Here is a 17,557-nt window from a genome sequence, read left to right as displayed (position 1 = left end):
GCCTGCTGAATTCAACTTGGAGTTTGGGCTGGGACTACTTGACACAAACACCACAGTGGATTCAATCTGTAGTCATATTCTATAATCACTTATCGTTTCAATAGAGGCTCCCAAAAAATATACATTTTTAAACTATGTATTTTGTAAGGTATACCTTACTGTTTAGGATCACTAAATTTTGAGATGTGTGTGAGTAAAAGAATAGTAGATTGTTGCTAGTGGGTATGGAGAAGTGTCATAAAATACGAGAAATTCTCTTATGAGGCATGTCTTATGAAGCATTTTCTCTTCAAAACTTAGTGTGTAGTTGCTATTGGCTGTTTTGCTTACTTCACCTGATTTAACTATTTAAATCATGTCTGATTTAACACACTTCTTGACTTTTGACATCCATGTCAATTATTGACATTGATACTCCATTGCAAATCATTTTTTTTTTTTTTTTTTCAAAAAGTCAATAAATTAAAATTAACTTGACATTAACACTCTCATTGCACATGCTCTAATTGCTTGATGCTTCTCTGACCTTTCAATTAAGAGATTGATAATTTTACCATCCTTTAAGCCTTTGTTAGTACAAGTTCTACTGACCAGTCTCTTTAGGACATATATATGCATAGGATTAAAACGACAAGAAGAGCATGACTTGTACAAAACAATGAAAAGAATTAATGAGAGGAATGTGTCTTGATGTAAGCATTATAGCAATGACCCAAATTTGATATCATGTGGGCATCAACATCATGAACCTTGAGAGCCAGCTAGCTTGAGAAATCTAGATATCTAGGATTGATTGTACTGTTGTGGAAAAACTTGTTGAGACAATGATGCTTCCTTTGGAGGGGGATAAGGGCCCTAATTCCCATGGGCTACTTTTGGCCCTTTCCAGGTTGTTGAGCTAAGGCCACTCGATGTGACAAAACTTATGTACATATGTACTCGTGTACATCAAAAGTCAAAACCTCTCTACCATTGGGTGAATCTTTTGATCTTGATTCGACATCTTTTAAGTTGGTGATCAAATTTGTTCTTTTGTCTTCTATATATGAAAAATTCTTCTTGTTCAAGATTTATAGGTTGGTTCAAGATTTGGGTCTAGAGGGATTCGAATTGTTCTTGCTTGGACATGACCTATGATCCATGGTCTATGGTCTCTGGTCCATGTTCCACCATGTTGGGGGTTGGCTTGATGCCACTTTTTTCCTTCTACTAATTTTGTTTTCAATTTATCAGCATGGCTTTGAACAGCATTCATTGATTTCACAACTTTGTTGCAAATTTTAGACAATGACATGTAAGGTACTTTATAAAACTATGAACTACCTAATCCCCATTACCATATACACCCCATGGTAAATTCATTAACATCTATGAGGCTAACCAGACTAGGTTATACCATGGTTTAAGGTATTTATGGAACCATCTAATTAATCTTCAACCTTGATCATATGGCAGTAATTATAGAATCCCTATTCACAAATGTTTGGTGGGATGCATTCATGCTCGTGGGTCTCACCCTATTGGATTAGATATCTAATTCGCTATAATTTTTCCAAATCGATCAATTCAATCTAATTTAATTGACTTTTTTTACTGACTTTGAGAAATTAGATTAGATAAGTAAATTATTAAATTGCACACGAATTATTAGATATCTAAATAATATTGAAAAAAGAAAAGAAAGATAAAATCAAGTACAGCACATCCACATCGAAGGTGATATAGAGCCTGATTGAAGTTGTAGAGGATAATGTTAAATTAAGAGAGATTCTGACTGAAATCAGATGGTCCCAGTTTCCAGCTGCTGCTGTTTCGATATGCCATGTGGAATAAGCTATCCCATCAGGTGTACTTCCAATGGCACGACGCCACGTGTGAATAGGAGGGTTGAGTTCACGTGTGAGCCGTAATAATGGCATGAGGGAGAGCCGTGGGGCCTACCTTCAATAGTTTGGGTTTGGGACCAGTTGGAGTTGAGCCGAGCCGAGTTGGCTCTCAGCCGACAGCTCACATCCCCGCCAGCAGGAGGTCAAAACAAACGCGGGAGAGACTAGAAAGAGCGAGGGCATTAATTGAGATTTTGACATTCTAGAGAGAGTAGGAAGAGATCAGAAATGGACCGCTTCTTTACCACCAAGGCCCAAAACTAGGGGCCCACGAAATTATCAAATCAAGACAACTTGATTTTTTTTAGATAGCCAAGACCACTTGATTAACCTTCCGCAATTTATTATTTAAAAAGTCTTTCTTTTTTTTTTTTTTGGCCAAGGAAAAAAAAAAGTCTTTCTTTTAAAAATATTAAAAAAATTTAAAAGTTTTTAAAGATTGTCATTAATTATTTTTCCTTCTTTTTAATTGAGAGAGAAAGATTGGAACTTAAGACTTTTCTAAGATCATGGAGAGAAATTATGTGATATATTTCAAGATTTTCAAGAGTGATTGTCGATGGGGATTCTAAACTTTTTATTGACTGCATATTGGGAAGATGCTCTATTCCTGGGTGTGTTAAAGTCATTATCGGAGACATCTAGATTATTTCTAGATCCTTCGAGGATATAAGTTTCAACATGTGCTTTGTGAGGCAAATTTTGTAGATGATGGTTTAGCTTCCTTGAGTCATTCTTTGGATTCCCATAATGTTTGGGACCATTCCCTCTCACTCTCAGTTTTGTCAGCTTTCATTTTTGATCTAGATGGAGGCCAGGGGTTTTGAATTGGGACATCTCTCAACATTGTCGGGAAGATAAGTATCATTACACTAAAAGCTTCTTTGTTTTTTTTTTTTTTTTTGGAACGGAGGAATGAGAGATCGAATTTGGTGTAGGAGGCAATTTTTTTGTCATTTCAACTGAGCTACCCTAACAACTGGCAATGCAAAAGTTAATTGATTAATGATTATTGTCTAAAAAATTTGGATGTAATAAAAGGAAATTTAGAGACATTGTAAAAGAGAAATAAAAGTACTAAACACCAATGTATTTGTTCACAACTTTTAATCTTGGTTTATATACATTACTATTTTATTCAAAGCGTGTCATGTTACACATTATAGTTTTTTAGGGTAACGAGGTAAATTTTTAGGGATTGTTTTTTCATTGGGTATAAGGTTTTAAAGTAACTCTAAGGCGTACGATCACCATAAATTATTATATCAAATTCAAATATTTTTGCCCATGTTATACATCATCAAAGTTAATATGTGGATGCATATTATTGTAAAATTTTTTTTTTTTTGGCCGGGAATTGTAACAAGTTAACCATAGTCAATATGTATAACAATTGAGACAAAGTAAAATAGTAATATACAACATAATGTTTTTGTTTTTTTTTTTTTTTGAGTACAAGGGAGGGAGGAGGGTTCGAACCCGGGTGTGGAGGGGGGGAGTTTTTGTCCTCGGCCAATTAGGCCAACCCCAATTCACGTACAACATAATGATTAAAAGTGGTGAGCAAAATCATTTTAAGGACAACCATGCTAATTGTCCATAGCATTTCTTAAACAAGGGTTTCACACACACTTCTCAATTCTGATAACTTGAAATGTGGCTACTAAAGAAAATTAGTCCATCCTCAACTTTGATACATTTGTCACCATTCACAATACGTAGGTAAGAGAGCATATATATAGAGTTTAACTGATATAGAGTATTCTCTGTTCCAATTAATAATTTCCTAAATGCGAAATGCTGGATGTAAGAGAGCATTCGATAATCATATCCTGCATCGATCCCACATTAGAGAAAGCCCCATAGTTGGCTGCGCCTCTTAATTCTAGCAGATCGTTTCGGCTAAACCAGGCAGTAGTAGTAGTCCCATGTCACTTCCCCTGTTTGCAATTTGAAATTTATGAATTAATCATGGTGAAATATTAATTTAGTTAGTTGGTATATAATTCAATTCTTTTATATTTGTAATTAATTTGGTGTAATGTTCACTACTCTCTTGTGGTTTCAATGATATCTTTGAAGAAATCTGATGTTCCACTTTTATATATTTGCTATCTGATGATCTGCAGAGGCCCAAGAGGTGAAGAAAAACATGAGAGTTGACAAATATATATATGAATGACAGAATGTGAGAGAGAGAGAGAGAGAGATGTTAAGCAAATGCTATGGGCTATGGCAACCCATTATTCACTGAGCTGTAATGATGATGGGGCGCATGTGGGTAGGACTCAGAAACCCAGCTGAGTCTCTCTCTCTCTCTCTCTCTCTCTGTAACAACTAGAGAATTTTAATGGCATTGTAAAATATACAAGAGGGAAACTGGGATGTGAATGCGATAAGACAAAATTCTTTTTGCAACTTGCTCCTATGCTATCTTCTTCCTCTGACTGATTGCCTGCCAACAACTGTCCTAATAGTTTTTATGTCCAAGATGCAAATCCTAACAAGTTTGTTTACCCTGCATTTCTTTTTGATCAACACATGTATGTATGTATGCATGAATGGATGGATATATTACTGTCCAATGCTACAAATTGTACTCTCACCATTTACAGTACAGAGACTTCATATCATTAATGTTAACGTAAGTTGATGTGCATGATGTAGTTGTGAACAAATAGCTTATGATATAAGGTAATTTCTATTACCAAACTATAAATTTTGACCACACATTCAATCAAGTAAAAAAGCATCTCGACAAGTCAAAAGGTTGTAACAAAATTGGAGCTCTTAAGCACATCCCAATTCTAGACCCAATAAATTTCAATTTAACTAATATCAGTTTATCAAACATGTACTTGTCTTTCTTTTTCATGGTAGCTAGATAGAGACGTACTGCAGTCAAATTGATAAGTGTTTGATGTATATATAGTAGGACTGTCCTAAAGGTTATCTTGGTGGTGGAACCATATATATAAATCTGTACCAAGAAAAAGTAGCTAGTGTAGTAGAAAGGGAAAACAAAAAAGTGGTTATGATTAAAACTATGATTAATGGAACTCTTTTAGAAAGACAGTGGTACTACTGTAAAAGATGCTCTTACTATTCAACACTAATCTGACTGCAACAAATTTTTACTGCAACTTTACAGTGCGCATGGAATGGCATACATAAGCAACCAAAAGGAGGTCAGAGCTTTCCCACTAAAAGAATACAAAAAATCAAACAAAGAATTGAATAAAGAATTCAATTAGTTAATTGGATTATATATACAAAATGCTCTGATTTCTGATATCTCATGCTCCCCATCTGCAAAAATATACTCTTACACCCCCCACCAAACTGACCAAAAGCCTTATCTTTTCCAAACCCCCATTATACTTCTTTCAACTGTTCAAAACTATATTTTAATACCCTTCTCTCTTTCCCTCATATTATACATGTTCAAGTACTATACTATTACCCCATATATTAATTTAAAATTGGGACATTTGTTTTTCCCCATCTATATTTAAGCATGCCACCACCAAAGAACAGAACACTGTGTATCAATTTAATGGTGCTAGTTCCATGGCTGCTCATTAAGGTAGGCAAAGGCTTCCATCTTTGTTAACTTTAATTTCCTATTCACTCTCTCCAGTTTTTGAAAGGAAAAAGAAACAGAGAATTTAGCCATAATTCTTTGTCATGCATATGAATTTTTTAACTGCTTTTGTTTTTCTGAATGGTGGCTCTCAAATTCTTTTGTAGTTGCCGAAACTGACGTTAGATGGTTGTTTTGTTTCTCTGCTCACAGTTTTCATGATGACAGTACTGAATTAAAGATGGTGGTTATTGGAAGTATGCCAAAATTGCAAACAAAATATAAAGCTGAAGTTGCTGAGGTCTGATTTTGGTTCTGTTGAGACTGCAAGCATTAAAGTGTAGTCACTACTAAATCAAATAATTTCCTGGTCTTCTTTGGCTCCTCATACTTTGATATTTATTCTATATTTGGTTGGCAGCTGGATCTGTAAATTGGTATGTCATGTAATTTCCTTTGTTGTTATTTCAATTTAATTACTCATATTGGTATGTCATGATATTTGTTTGTTTATTACATCATTATGTACTGTTTCTGATCAGAAATTTACAAAACTATGCATATTGAAGGTTTATAAACAATGGATGGTTTGGGTTGGGATGGCTCCCATATCACAAACACATCAACCTTATGGAGCAATCATCATCAAGTAGTACATGATCTTGAAGATAGCTTGTTGGGGTCGAACTCAAGTTCCAGTGTTTTCCATATTCCAATCCAAGACTTCCAGAAAGTGCAAACATTGCATGTGATGAACTCGAATACCGAAAGAGCTGATCAGCAAAATTCTTCTGCCTTGGGTTCAGTACATGTTATGCCAAATATGGTTGGAAAATCATCGTCAGGAGGTGGAACAGTAAGTTGGGGACAGACTAATTTGACAGCTGATGATCAATTGTGTCAAGCTCCTAATATGATCAGTAGGCCTTATTTAATGAATTCATCATCATCTACTTTCATGGCTCATTATGGCATTATTGGGAAACAACCACAAGTCAATGTTCATGGCTTACAAGATCATGTAGTCAAGGCTCAGCCGCCAGCAACAACATGCTCCATTGAGTCCCTGGATTGCTTGCTGTCAGCTGCTAGTACTAATAGCAACACTGCAGAGACAATATCTGTAGAAGATGATCATCATGAACATGATCATGATAATGGGATTTCGATGATTTTCTCGGATTGTAGTAGGAATTTGTATTTGAACTTTAATAATGCAGGAGGAGCTGCAGCAGGCAGTACTACTACTGCAGTCTCATCTGGAGAGTCTGAGAACAATAATGCCTCGAGAAATTACAAAGAAACTACACAATATCTGCTTGATGAAACAGTAGTCTCTCAAAGTTCATCACATCCACATGGATCGAATTCCACGAAGAGAAGCCGTGATCAAACTCAGCTCAAACCTGGAGCAAAGTATAGCCACTTTGATCTTCTTCAAACAGATTCTTGTACCACAGAAGGCCGTTTTAGGATCATCTCCGAAAACCCACCAAAACCGAAGAAACCCAGATCCTCATCAGATCATAAGTGTACTAGTACTACTCCAAGCTCATCCAACATCAACTTTCAACAGCCAAGTTCATCATCTATGTCAGCTTCCTCCATTGATCAAGAACCTGATCCAGAGGTCATTGCACAGATGAAGGAGATGATTTACAGAGCTGCAGCTTTCAGGCCTGTGAACTTGGGCCTGGAGATGGTTGACAAGCCCAAGAGGAAGAATGTGAGGATCTCATCTGACCCACAGACTGTGGCTGCAAGGCAAAGGAGGGAGAGGATAAGTGAGAGGATTAGGGTTTTGCAGGGGCTGGTTCCTGGTGGGAACAAGATGGACACTGCATCTATGCTTGATGAGGCTGCAAACTATCTCAAGTTCCTCAGGTCACAAGTCAAAGCATTGGAAGGTTTGGGCCAAAAAATTGACTCCATGAATAATTGCATTCCTTCTACAAGCTTTGCTTTCTCTTTCAACCCCTCTTTTCCCATGCAAACCCATGTCCCACTCCACAACCCTAATCATCATCATCATATCCACCACCACCACCACCCCCAAAACTAAATAATCCGAAACCACAAAAAAGCCCTAACCCAAAACACCTTTAATCATTCTCATCATCATCATCATCATCATCATTTCATCACCAATGATTAACCTAGCTCCAAGGCCGGCCAATTAATTATAATTTTCTGGCCCCCAAAAAGAAAATTTATAAAGTAGTAGCAAATTAGTTTACTATCCAAGACCCAAATCATTGTCTTCATCATTACTTGATCTTCTGTAATCCAGAGTTATTAAGACTCATTCCATGTATGCCATCATAACACCCACCATGCAAGTAAGGCGCGCTTTTGCAAAATTCTATTTCCACTAATATTTTTGCTGCTTTCCATTATCCATGTGTGCAATGTTTAGTGAAGGAATATTATATTAATTATATAGTGCAAGTAGCAAAACATGGATTGGAAATAGTAGTGTAGTTGCACATGAATTTTCTTTTCTTTTATATACAAAAAGGGATTAGCAATTATAACACCTATCATTAAGATCAAGGGCTAGAAAGCGACTATCACTTTAAGCTTGTTGTACAATATATTGTTTAATCTGTTCCATGTACTTAAAGGCTTAAAGCTAGCTCAGCTTTCTTGGAGATCTTTATGTTATTATTTTTATAGTGTCATTGTTTGGCTAACCAATGCAAGAGACATTCTCTTAAGACTTGTGAATCCTAGTCAGTGGTCCTGTCTCCTTGATTCAATCCAAAGCGTGCCCTTGAAAGTCACCCCAACTTCATTGCTTAGCACATGTTTCTACTTTTCTTTTGGGCATGCAGGTGGGTTTGCGATCTGCATATATAAAACTCAATTCCCTTCGTTAAGAAACTTCATTAGTCCAAGGATTATTAATTGAGAAATGTCATTCACCTTCTTCAATCTACTTTTTGTATCAATTTTTTTTTATTACTATCATTTCATAATGTAAGTTTATGATTGATTAGAACTATTCATTTTTTAGATCATTCTAACTATAAAGATAATCTCTACAAAAAATTAATCAAATCGGACATTATTTATTTATGTAACTATTATTAAATAAACATATGGTTTTGGTAACAGTTTGATTTACCGTTTATTTTTTTGATAAAAATTACATAATCAAACGATTTCTGATTTAATTGATTTTTTGTATAAATGATTTTTAAAGAATTATTTACAAAATGAACGGTTCTGATCATAAAAATACATTACATAATGAGAATAATAGTGGAGAAATTTGGTAGATAAGGTAGATAACATTCTCCTTACTAATTAAAGAGTAATGTAGTTGAGACCTTCCCAACTGATCGACCATATGAGGTGTCAGTTGATCTGTACATGTCATCTTTATTAACACTGCAATCGAGATTAACAGATCAACTAACACCTCATATCGTCGGCCCATATGGTCAGTTGGAAAGGTTTCAACAAGATTACTCTTAATTAAAACAACTAATGATCAATATTCTTCGGGATGATGATGAGATGGGTTTGTTATGAATTTTTCGGTTCTAGCAACATGGCAGCTTGGCTTAATTTGGCTTATTAGCTTGTTGTTGTACGCTCCCAAACTTGAAGGGTAGCAGGCTGGTAGCAAATTTTTAATAAAAAAAAAAAAAGTAGCATATTTTTGTGGTTCTTGTTTACGGAGAAAAACTCGTGTACACTGACGTACTGTGTTAGACTCTCACAAAATATGAAATTCATAAGAGTATCGTATATGCTTGTTTTTTTCTTGGTGCTCTATATATATATATATGGCTTTCGCTTTTGTCATTTTTTTTTGGCAAAAATTAAACCCCGATCAATTTCCATCTAAAATCATAAATCCTAAATTCTTGACTTAAATGATGGTTTTACTTGATGGTGATGGGGCATGATATGAATTTAATTAGAAGGAAGAGAAAAATAGAAAAAAAAAAAAAAAAAGAAGAGACAAAGAAGTTCCCAAAATGAAGATTAATGCATTTTGTCATGTGTATGACTAATTTGAGGGATCTCATTTGGCTTGGTGTTATAAGGGATGGAAAAAGTTGGTTTTGATTGGATAACAGATGTTATTGTGGTTGGGGAATTTTTGCTAAATATAGACTTTCTGTTGTCAAAGGGATCGATCGACCTGGATCTCTGGCTTGGCTTTTGCTTTTTGCAAATTGCTTGCTCATATTATTATTATTCGATCAGCTGGCAATGTTGTACAAGTGGGAGGTCTCAAAATAACAAATTGATTTGCGTGTGTGGAAAATTTTGTTAAACTCAAATTTTTGTAGGCTTTCACAAGTGGGAGAAATTGACTATGTTAAACAATTGTTATGTGCGTTGTTGGTTATAGACAAGTTCAGTTATTTCATGAGATGGCTGCTGCTAGTTCTAATTTTCTAAAGGGACTGCATTCCGTCATGGATAGGAATGAATATAAATGAGCGCGTGCAACATCATTATAGACCAAATTTGATGACATGATCGATATAATGCCATGTGATTGCCTACCTTCCCAAAATTTCATAAAAAAGAATCCTAGATAGAATTAGTTAGGAAAAAAAAAGTAAGATAAGAACTTTTTTTTTTTTAAGAAAAGACAAAATTTTAATAAGAATTAAGATGATATACAGATTAAATACAATCCTTAAGACACGCAAATAAAAATTTATTAAGTTACTATTAAATATGTGGTCTAATCATCTTACGGTGTGTTTGAAAAGAATAATTTTAAAATATTAGAAATTAATTTCAAATAGAATTAGAAAAAATGAGACAAAATGCGATGTTGGTGGTAGCGGGATGATGGTAGGGGCAATGGTGTGGCGATGTCGACAACAACGACAATATGGTGGAGGCGGAGGTAAGAGACTAAGAGTGGTGGTAGTAGGGATGATGGTAGTACAAGTGATAGGAGTGAGGTGGTGGTGGAGACAACAACGCGATGGCACCAATGGCAAAGTTATGACAACATTGTTGGTGGTTGGTAGATGGTGGCGGTGATGGGCCAAGTGGTGGTAGCATTGGCTACCCTTCGAATAGAGTCACCCTTTCATTGACATCAACACTATATGGTCCCTAACTCTAACTAGCTAGCTAGTGGTTTAATTGTATTTTCTTTTCCTTTTGAAAACATTTATCAAAATGACTTAAACTTTGGCTTTATGTCATTTCAAGATATGAAATTTGTTTTGTGTCATTAAAGAATATAAGCTTTCATTTTGTGTTCATTTGGCTTATTCCATCATTTCTATTACATAATCCATCATATTTTTAAGGGTCAAAAACATCATTTCATATCAATCCTTAAGTCATTTTATGTGTGTGACACATAATTGGTGTTGATGGATTATGTAATAGAGGTGACGAACTAGGCCAGATTGACACAAAATAAAAGTTTATATTCTCTAATGATATAAAACAAAATTCATATCCTGAAATGACATGAGTCTCAAAAGTCCAACTTAATTGTCCAACTTAATTATTTTTTTCTTTGAATTGGGCGCCAAAGCCCAAATCAACATAAATAACTAACTTAAGAGCTCACAGGGCTGAACACGCTAACAGAGTCCAACAACGAAAGTAAAGCCCAACCAAGGGGAGAGGAATCCGAAACAACATAGAGCAATTAATTTCTGTCATGTCAGGTTAAAATAGTATTAAAAGTTTATTGGTGGGATGAGCAATTTTACGGGTGACAATATATAGAAACTCCAAAGGGCTATTTTTACATCACACCAGCATTTAAATGGATTCATTTTTGCCCACAGGGTGAGCATTACCACCAATACCATCATGAATGAGTGAGCAAAATGGATTCGCATTTAAATAGTTGTATTTTGGATTAAAAAAAAAACACTCTTTATTAATGCAGACTAACTTTCCATATGACTGTTTGGAGTATTCATACTTATAGCAACCATTTCAATTAACTCCTTCTGTTCAGTCTCATGGGTTGTGCTTGTTCGATCCATCTCCATTTCCGAACACTGCTTTAGTTCCACCATCACTTGAGCCATGGTTGGCCTTGTGATGGTATTGGGTGATACACAATCCATTGCCACTTCCACTGCTTTTGAAACAGAACTTGTGGCAAACTCTTGCTTTAGTCTTGGATCTATGATATTTTTGATGTCCCCTTTGGAGAGCATGGAAGTAACCCATTCCATAACATGACTTTGCTCTTTGGCGATTATTGCAGGTCGACCTGTGATCATCTCCAAAAGAACCACTCCAAAGTTAAAGACATCACTTTTGGCACTCAACCTGTTTGAGACATGGTACCTACAAGGATAAAGATGGAATTCCTTGAATTGGATGCATATATATAAATTAAAGAACGGAAACTAAATTTCCCAATTGGGTTGGTATTGTGTGTATTCTAAACGATTTTCAACATGGTTGGTATTTTGTAGGGATAGATTTTTGAAGAGGAATACACAGACGGTTTGGATTATGGGATCACGGTGTGGTCTAGACTCAAAAGAGTGGTTACTACCTTCCAACTTACTTACCGGTTAGTGCTTGACATGCGTAGTTGGTAATATTTCATTTTTCTAATCTTACTTATATTAAGTTTAGTTTTATTGGGAATTTTCCTTGACCATGTTAATAGAAATAGGATCCTCTGCTGATATTTTTTGTGCTTATTTTGTGTTTATGTCCAAAACGACGTCTTTTTTAGTATTTTCAACTTATATGCAAGTATAAGAATACTTACTCAGGGTCAAGGTACCCTGGTGTACCAACAACCAGAGTTGACACATGAGTGTCACCTTCTTCAACTGGGAAGGCTCTGGAGAATCCGAAATCAGCTAGTTTGGCTTGTAATTCTTCATTCAGTAAAATGTTTGTGGTCTTCACGTCTCTGTGGATAATCTGTGGCTTACAACCATTGTGCAAGTACTCCAATCCTATAATCAAAATTCCATGTATAACAGTCCAATTGTAACACAAGAACAAAAATCAATTGCTTAAAAGTAAATTATACCAACCAAATATATGCTTAATTATTCACCTTGAGCTGTGTCCATTGCTATGTTAAGTCTTTCTTCCCAACTTAATGGATTTTCATTTCTTTCTGCATCCAAGAAATAACAGTTCTTATTGTTCTATTTTGTTCCTAGTAAATAAATCTTGACCCTGTGCTGATGTAACAGTATAAAGTACAAGATATAATAGATAGATGTTATAATTTGAAATTCTGCAAGAATTTAATTGAATGAGCTTATAGTTTAAATTAACATGAATGGCACTATAGTAAAGGTTTTGACTATCATTAATTATTACCTGAGAGATGCCAATCTAAGTTACCATTGGCCATGTACTCATAGATGAGTCCCATGTTAGGGCCTTCATCACAATAACCGACTAGAGCAGTCAAGTTTCTGTGGTAAACTCTTGTAAGAAGTTGGGCCTGTATAATAAATTCACATCTTGGTTCATATACATGAGAGATAATAAAAAATTATCACAGGACTACTCAGCTTTCGATTGCATGCCAAATAATAGTCATTTTTATGAAGATTTGAGTATGTAATCCATTACATAGTCTATTTCAACAGAAATGGACTACATTCGTTTTATGTTTTTTGCCTTTTGACTCCATTTACACATTTAGTGCTATTGTACCTCTGCACAGAATTGCTTGTACCCTTCAGCTGATGAAGTAGACAGCATCTTTACCGCAACTTGATTGTCATCTAAGTAGCCATGGTATACAGTTCCGAATCCTCCTTTGCCAATGATCCTTTCAAAGTTGTTGGTAATCCTAAGGATGTCGGAGTATGTGAATTGTTGTTTTGTTGACTCAAATTGCCCATCTCTTCTGTTTGACTCAACATTCATATTGGTTGAAGTTGAAACTGATATAAAGTTATCACAAGGAATCATTTAAGGAACTCTTTATCTTTTCTCTAGGAACTTCAGAATCTTTGATGAAAATAGTCATGAGGGCTAGTTTTTCTACCTTGTTTTCTTCTTTTTAAGCACCAGAAGACAGAAATTGCCACTAAAAGGAGGGAAAATCCCCCGACTGATGCTATAACTGGAATGACAAACTTATTCTTTTTCTTCTTCTTTTCCTGCTCCTTCTTATCACATGAATTCAACATACAAAGATTTGGATTTTCACCCACACTGTCATAGACAAGAAGAGTAGATATCATTAACGTAAAGACCGTAAAAATAGCTGTTACCATTGTCCTAATATTGGGATACATGGTAATTTTCTATGTAAAAGGGAAAACAAAAAACAAAAAAAGAGCAAACAGAAGAAAGATGGTTGAAAATGGCAATGAACATTCTTTATATATACAATGAACCCTGTGAATAATAACCGACCTCAGTGAGAGTGATTCATTATTTGATCTTTCAACGAGTCCCATTGGAACTGATCCAGAGAGTTTATTTTGTTCCAAATTTCCTTAAGGAAAATAAATTATATAATTCTCTCTTCTTATAATGAAAACAAAATGTTAGTTCCCAACCTTTTGAAACTTACAATACCCTCAAAAATGGTAGCTGAGAAAGAAAATCAGGCACCGTCCCGTTTAAACTATTGTTTGATAAATCCCTGAAATGACCAAATTATTCTGTCAATTAGTCATCATAGAAAGAATTATTGCAGGCCAATGTGGTTCTTATCTGCACCAAGTTGATATTTTTAATTGTTTTTGTGAGATTGAAATACTTACAAATATTTTATAAATGTGAAGTTGGATACATAAGGAGCTATCTCCCCAGTCAACCCACTTGAGGATAAGTTCCTGACATGGCCCATAATTTCTTAAGAATTGAATTTTGGCTCAAAATGTAGTAGACATAAGTTTCAGAGATTAAGTCATGAACTCACAAGGATGTGATTCTTGGTGAATCAGAACCATGGTAGCTGCAATTAAGACCCTGCCATTTGTAAGCTTCTGGGAGACAGGGATCTCCTTGCCAGTTTCTTTTCAGTCCATACATTGACTTGATATTCTTGATAGCATCAACTATTAATTCCAAAAGGATCAAACAAAAAGGACATGAAATTTGAAGCAGAAAAGGGATGAAATATTATATTGCATGCATATTAGGATGCCAATTGAAATTTATGGTTAGAACATACCATCATTTTGGTATGTTTCTGATTGTGGCAGCTCTTTCACCCTATAAATCTCAAAAGCATTGAGAATGGGTGGAAGGGTTGAATTTGTGGTTTTATTAATCCTAACCTCAAAGTTTGCTCCACTACTGTCTCTTGTACTGTATATTGTAGATGTGGACAAGTAAACAGGAGTAATTGGTCCATACCATAAATCATCATTCATAAATATATTGAATTCTCTGCTTTGGTTCTGCAGTTCTTTGATTTCAGCAAAATGCAAGTAAATATAAAATCGGGAGATGATTGCTCCGGTATTCCAGGACAATCTCAAGGAACCTTTTTCTGCTTTTGGTGTCACTGCAGTGCGCATCAAAACCCATGGCAGTTCGTAACCATTTTCTTCAATGGCAAGTGATGAGGTGTTTAATACTTGCGAGTTTTCGGGGTTAATTGGTGACCATATTCGATCATAAACATCGTCTCTGTACCTATGAAAAAAGAATAATAAGGTGAGCTTTAGCAAATTTTCTTTCCATTCTTTTTTTTCTGGGGGCTTTGGTTGGGGTTTAAACATAAGTAAGTGAAAGAAAAATAACTCACCTCACATTTTGATTGGTTGTTGAACCGCAGTCTGACCTCATATAGAGTTCCAGTGATCCAGATTGAGTACTGTAAGTTTCATTGTGCAAAAGCCTTAACTCCAACACTGATATGAAAGGTGTCCCAGAATCTGTGTTCACCAGGCAAACATATATATAATCTGATGAAATGACATGTATGATTTCTTTTGTTGTTTTATTGGATGCACCCTCCAATTTCACTGTATCCCACCTATTAAGTCCAATATACAAGTCAAATTCTGGAGATTGGCTCTCGCCGTCATAGTTTCCATACATGAAACTTGCTCGGATCAAATAACTACGGTTTTTCCCTTCTGAAGGTGTTAGGGTGTAACAGTTTTTTGTTCCTTCAGGGAAGCTTCGAACATTCGAATATTGCTGCTCGAGGGTCTTGAATTCGGGTGATATGTTTCTGCTTATCCCGGTGTCTATGAAGGCTGTATCTGAAGTGTAGGTGAGGCCTGTTGTTTCATCTGTATAGTCATCTGAAGCCCCACAATCTATGCTAATGAAACCTGAAAGACTGACATTAGCTCTATGGTAATAACTAGAACGAAAGATAAATGAATCTTGGTAGCATATGATTTGAGAATTAATTTCAAACCTGATTGGTCCTGGCATTGAACAAAAACAGAGAGAGCAAAAGCAAAATGTAATATTGCATAGAGGAAACGCTTAGTCATTTCTTGCTCTTGAGATTCAAAAAGGCTTTGCAGATTCAATCTTCTATAATTTAAGGCCTCCGAATTGGATACTGTCAAAGTGGTGACCAAGTCAACTGTTCCTTAGCCATGGATTTTTAATCCATCAAACTGTCTTTATCAGAAGAAGTCAATTAAGCTAGAGACCTACTATTTGCACACCCTATTTTTTCTTTTTACACACCACTTAAAAAAAAAAAAAACAATCAAAGAAAAAAGACCAAGCATACCCTCCCTCTCTTTCCCACTCTCTCATTCCCTCACCCAACACACCCCCCCATCAATTCAAACAAAAAAAGAAAAAAACACAAACTCAGCAGCCCCTCCCCTTCCTTCACCAGTCACCCCAACCATCTCCCTCCCCAGTCCAATCTATCTCATTCTCTCTCCCGAACCCACTCTCTCTCACCTCACTCTCCTCTCTTCCGAACCCACCCTCTCCTTCACTCTCTTTCTCTCTCTCTCTCGAGCCTCACTCTTCTTCCTTGACGCCGTTGGAAACGATGAACTCACCAGAGAAGATGGTGGCTGGTTCGGTAGTAAAAAAATTTCCAGGTACCCGCTGAACAAAACCATAGGTTTCGGCACTGGCCTGCCGAACCAGCCACAATTTGCATTTTTTTTTTTTAAAGGTGGAGAGAGAGATAGAGAGGGGGAAAGGGAGAGGGTGGTCGCAGTTGGAGGGGCATGGAGGGGTGGGCTGGGGTTGTTGTTGGAGCTGGACAGAGACAGAAAATAAGGGAGGGAATGGTCGGTGAGAGAGGGAGGTGATCGGGGTGAGGGAGAATGAGGGGCTGGGAAAGGTTGGGTCGGGGTTGTTGTCGCCAGAGCTGGACAGAAACAGAGAGAGGGAGGGAGGGAGGGAGGGAGGTGGTAGGTGAAGGAGAAAAAGGGGATGGAAAGGGGTGGGCCGGGGTTGTTGTCGCCGGAGCTGGACAGAAATAAAGGGAGGGAGGGAGGTGGTCGGTGAAGGAGAAGGAGGGGTGGTGTGTGTCGGTGTGTGGTTTTTTTTTTTTTTTTTTTTTCTTTTTTTGATGGGGTGTGTTGGGTGATAGAGTGTGTTGTGTTAAATTTTGTTAAATAAATAAAATAGGGGCATTAGGATAATTAAATAGGTCTGTTAAGAGAGTTTTTAAATTTTAGAAGAAGATAGAGGGTGTGAAGGAGAAAAAAAGAAAAAGAAAAAAGGTATGTAAAAAGAAAAAAAAAAAAAAGTGTGCAAATAGCAACTCTCTTAAATTAATAACAATCCATTTTCTTTCTCTTTGATAAATTGCTTACCGTTAACATTAGAGTTGTTAAGCCTTCATAGCTTCAAGGTACAAACAAGAGAGACCCTACAATTTATTATATAAAATGATTGTTGTCTCAGGTGTTGAACAGTTTAAAATTTTGGGGACAATGGAAAATTTCAATGTTAAGTGGAGTGTTAATATAAAATAATCATAGACTCATGTCTTGACACTTAACTAATAAAGACAAATGGCAATCATCCAATCCTTAGTAGGCTGTAACCACTTAATAATTCTTTTGGAAGTCTTAGAAAGTCTGCATTTAGTTTGTCTTGCATTTTCTAAACCATGATGCAAACTTGGACCAGATGGAGCCTATACCATGATAATAGGAAGAGGAAAATAGCAAGTAAAAAAAAATGTATCCCGGGG

General features: G+C 36.0%; 2 protein-coding genes across 8 annotated transcripts; one reads left to right on the top strand and one right to left on the bottom strand.

The window, feature by feature from the left end:
* The first annotated feature begins 5,196 nt into the window (after positions 1 to 5,196).
* Positions 5,197 to 7,826, top strand: LOC147287374 (basic helix-loop-helix (bHLH) DNA-binding superfamily protein). 2 transcript variants are annotated; one of them, XM_086241503.1, is made up of 3 exons: positions 5,197 to 5,472; positions 5,683 to 5,906; positions 6,039 to 7,826. In XM_086241503.1, the coding sequence occupies exon 3, from the start codon at positions 6,050 to 6,052 to the stop codon at positions 7,529 to 7,531; it is 1,482 nt and encodes a 493-aa protein (XP_086097629.1). In that variant the 5' UTR covers positions 5,197 to 5,472; positions 5,683 to 5,906; positions 6,039 to 6,049; the 3' UTR covers positions 7,532 to 7,826. The 2 variants fall into 2 exon arrangements, with proteins under 2 accessions (XP_086097629.1, XP_086097630.1); XM_086241504.1 differs by having other exon boundaries at positions 5,637 to 5,906.
* Positions 7,827 to 11,314: 3,488 nt separating this feature from the next.
* LOC147287373 (putative leucine-rich repeat receptor-like protein kinase At2g19210) lies at positions 11,315 to 15,921 on the bottom strand. 6 transcript variants are annotated; one of them, XM_086241229.1, is made up of 13 exons: positions 15,797 to 15,921; positions 15,173 to 15,707; positions 14,594 to 15,060; positions 14,339 to 14,477; positions 14,181 to 14,252; positions 13,988 to 14,059; positions 13,828 to 13,908; positions 13,454 to 13,623; positions 13,117 to 13,349; positions 12,775 to 12,901; positions 12,503 to 12,565; positions 12,206 to 12,398; positions 11,315 to 11,769 (listed from the first exon to the last, which is right to left on the bottom strand). In XM_086241229.1, the coding sequence occupies exons 1-13, from the start codon at positions 15,873 to 15,875 to the stop codon at positions 11,361 to 11,363; spliced, it is 2,640 nt and encodes an 879-aa protein (XP_086097355.1). In that variant the 5' UTR covers positions 15,876 to 15,921; the 3' UTR covers positions 11,315 to 11,360. The 6 variants fall into 6 exon arrangements, with proteins under 6 accessions (XP_086097355.1, XP_086097356.1, XP_086097357.1 ...); XM_086241230.1 differs by having other exon boundaries at positions 14,594 to 15,054; XM_086241231.1 differs by having other exon boundaries at positions 15,173 to 15,715; positions 15,797 to 15,880.
* Between the last annotated feature and the right edge of the window lie 1,636 nt (positions 15,922 to 17,557).

Source organism: Dryas octopetala, chromosome 4 (assembly GCF_963921425.1).
Source record: "Dryas octopetala chromosome 4, drDryOcto1.1, whole genome shotgun sequence".
Lineage (NCBI taxonomy): Eukaryota > Viridiplantae > Streptophyta > Magnoliopsida > Rosales > Rosaceae > Dryas > Dryas octopetala.
Note: the sequence above shows the minus strand (reverse complement) of the source record. Positions and strands in the feature narration are given on the sequence as shown.

Coding starts and splice junctions, on each gene's coding strand:
- LOC147287374 (XM_086241503.1), top strand. CDS start 6,050: ATGGATGGTTTGGGTTGGGATGGCTCCCATATCACAAACACATCAACC.
- LOC147287373 (XM_086241229.1), bottom strand. CDS start 15,875: ATGACTAAGCGTTTCCTCTATGCAATATTACATTTTGCTTTTGCTCTC. Junction 13,350..13,453: donor CTTAAAAAGAAGAAAACAAG/GTAGAAAAACTA, acceptor ACTTTATATCAG/TTTCAACTTCAACCAATATG. Junction 12,902..13,116: donor ACAAGCAATTCTGTGCAGAG/GTACAATAGCAC, acceptor TTTATTATACAG/GCCCAACTTCTTACAAGAGT.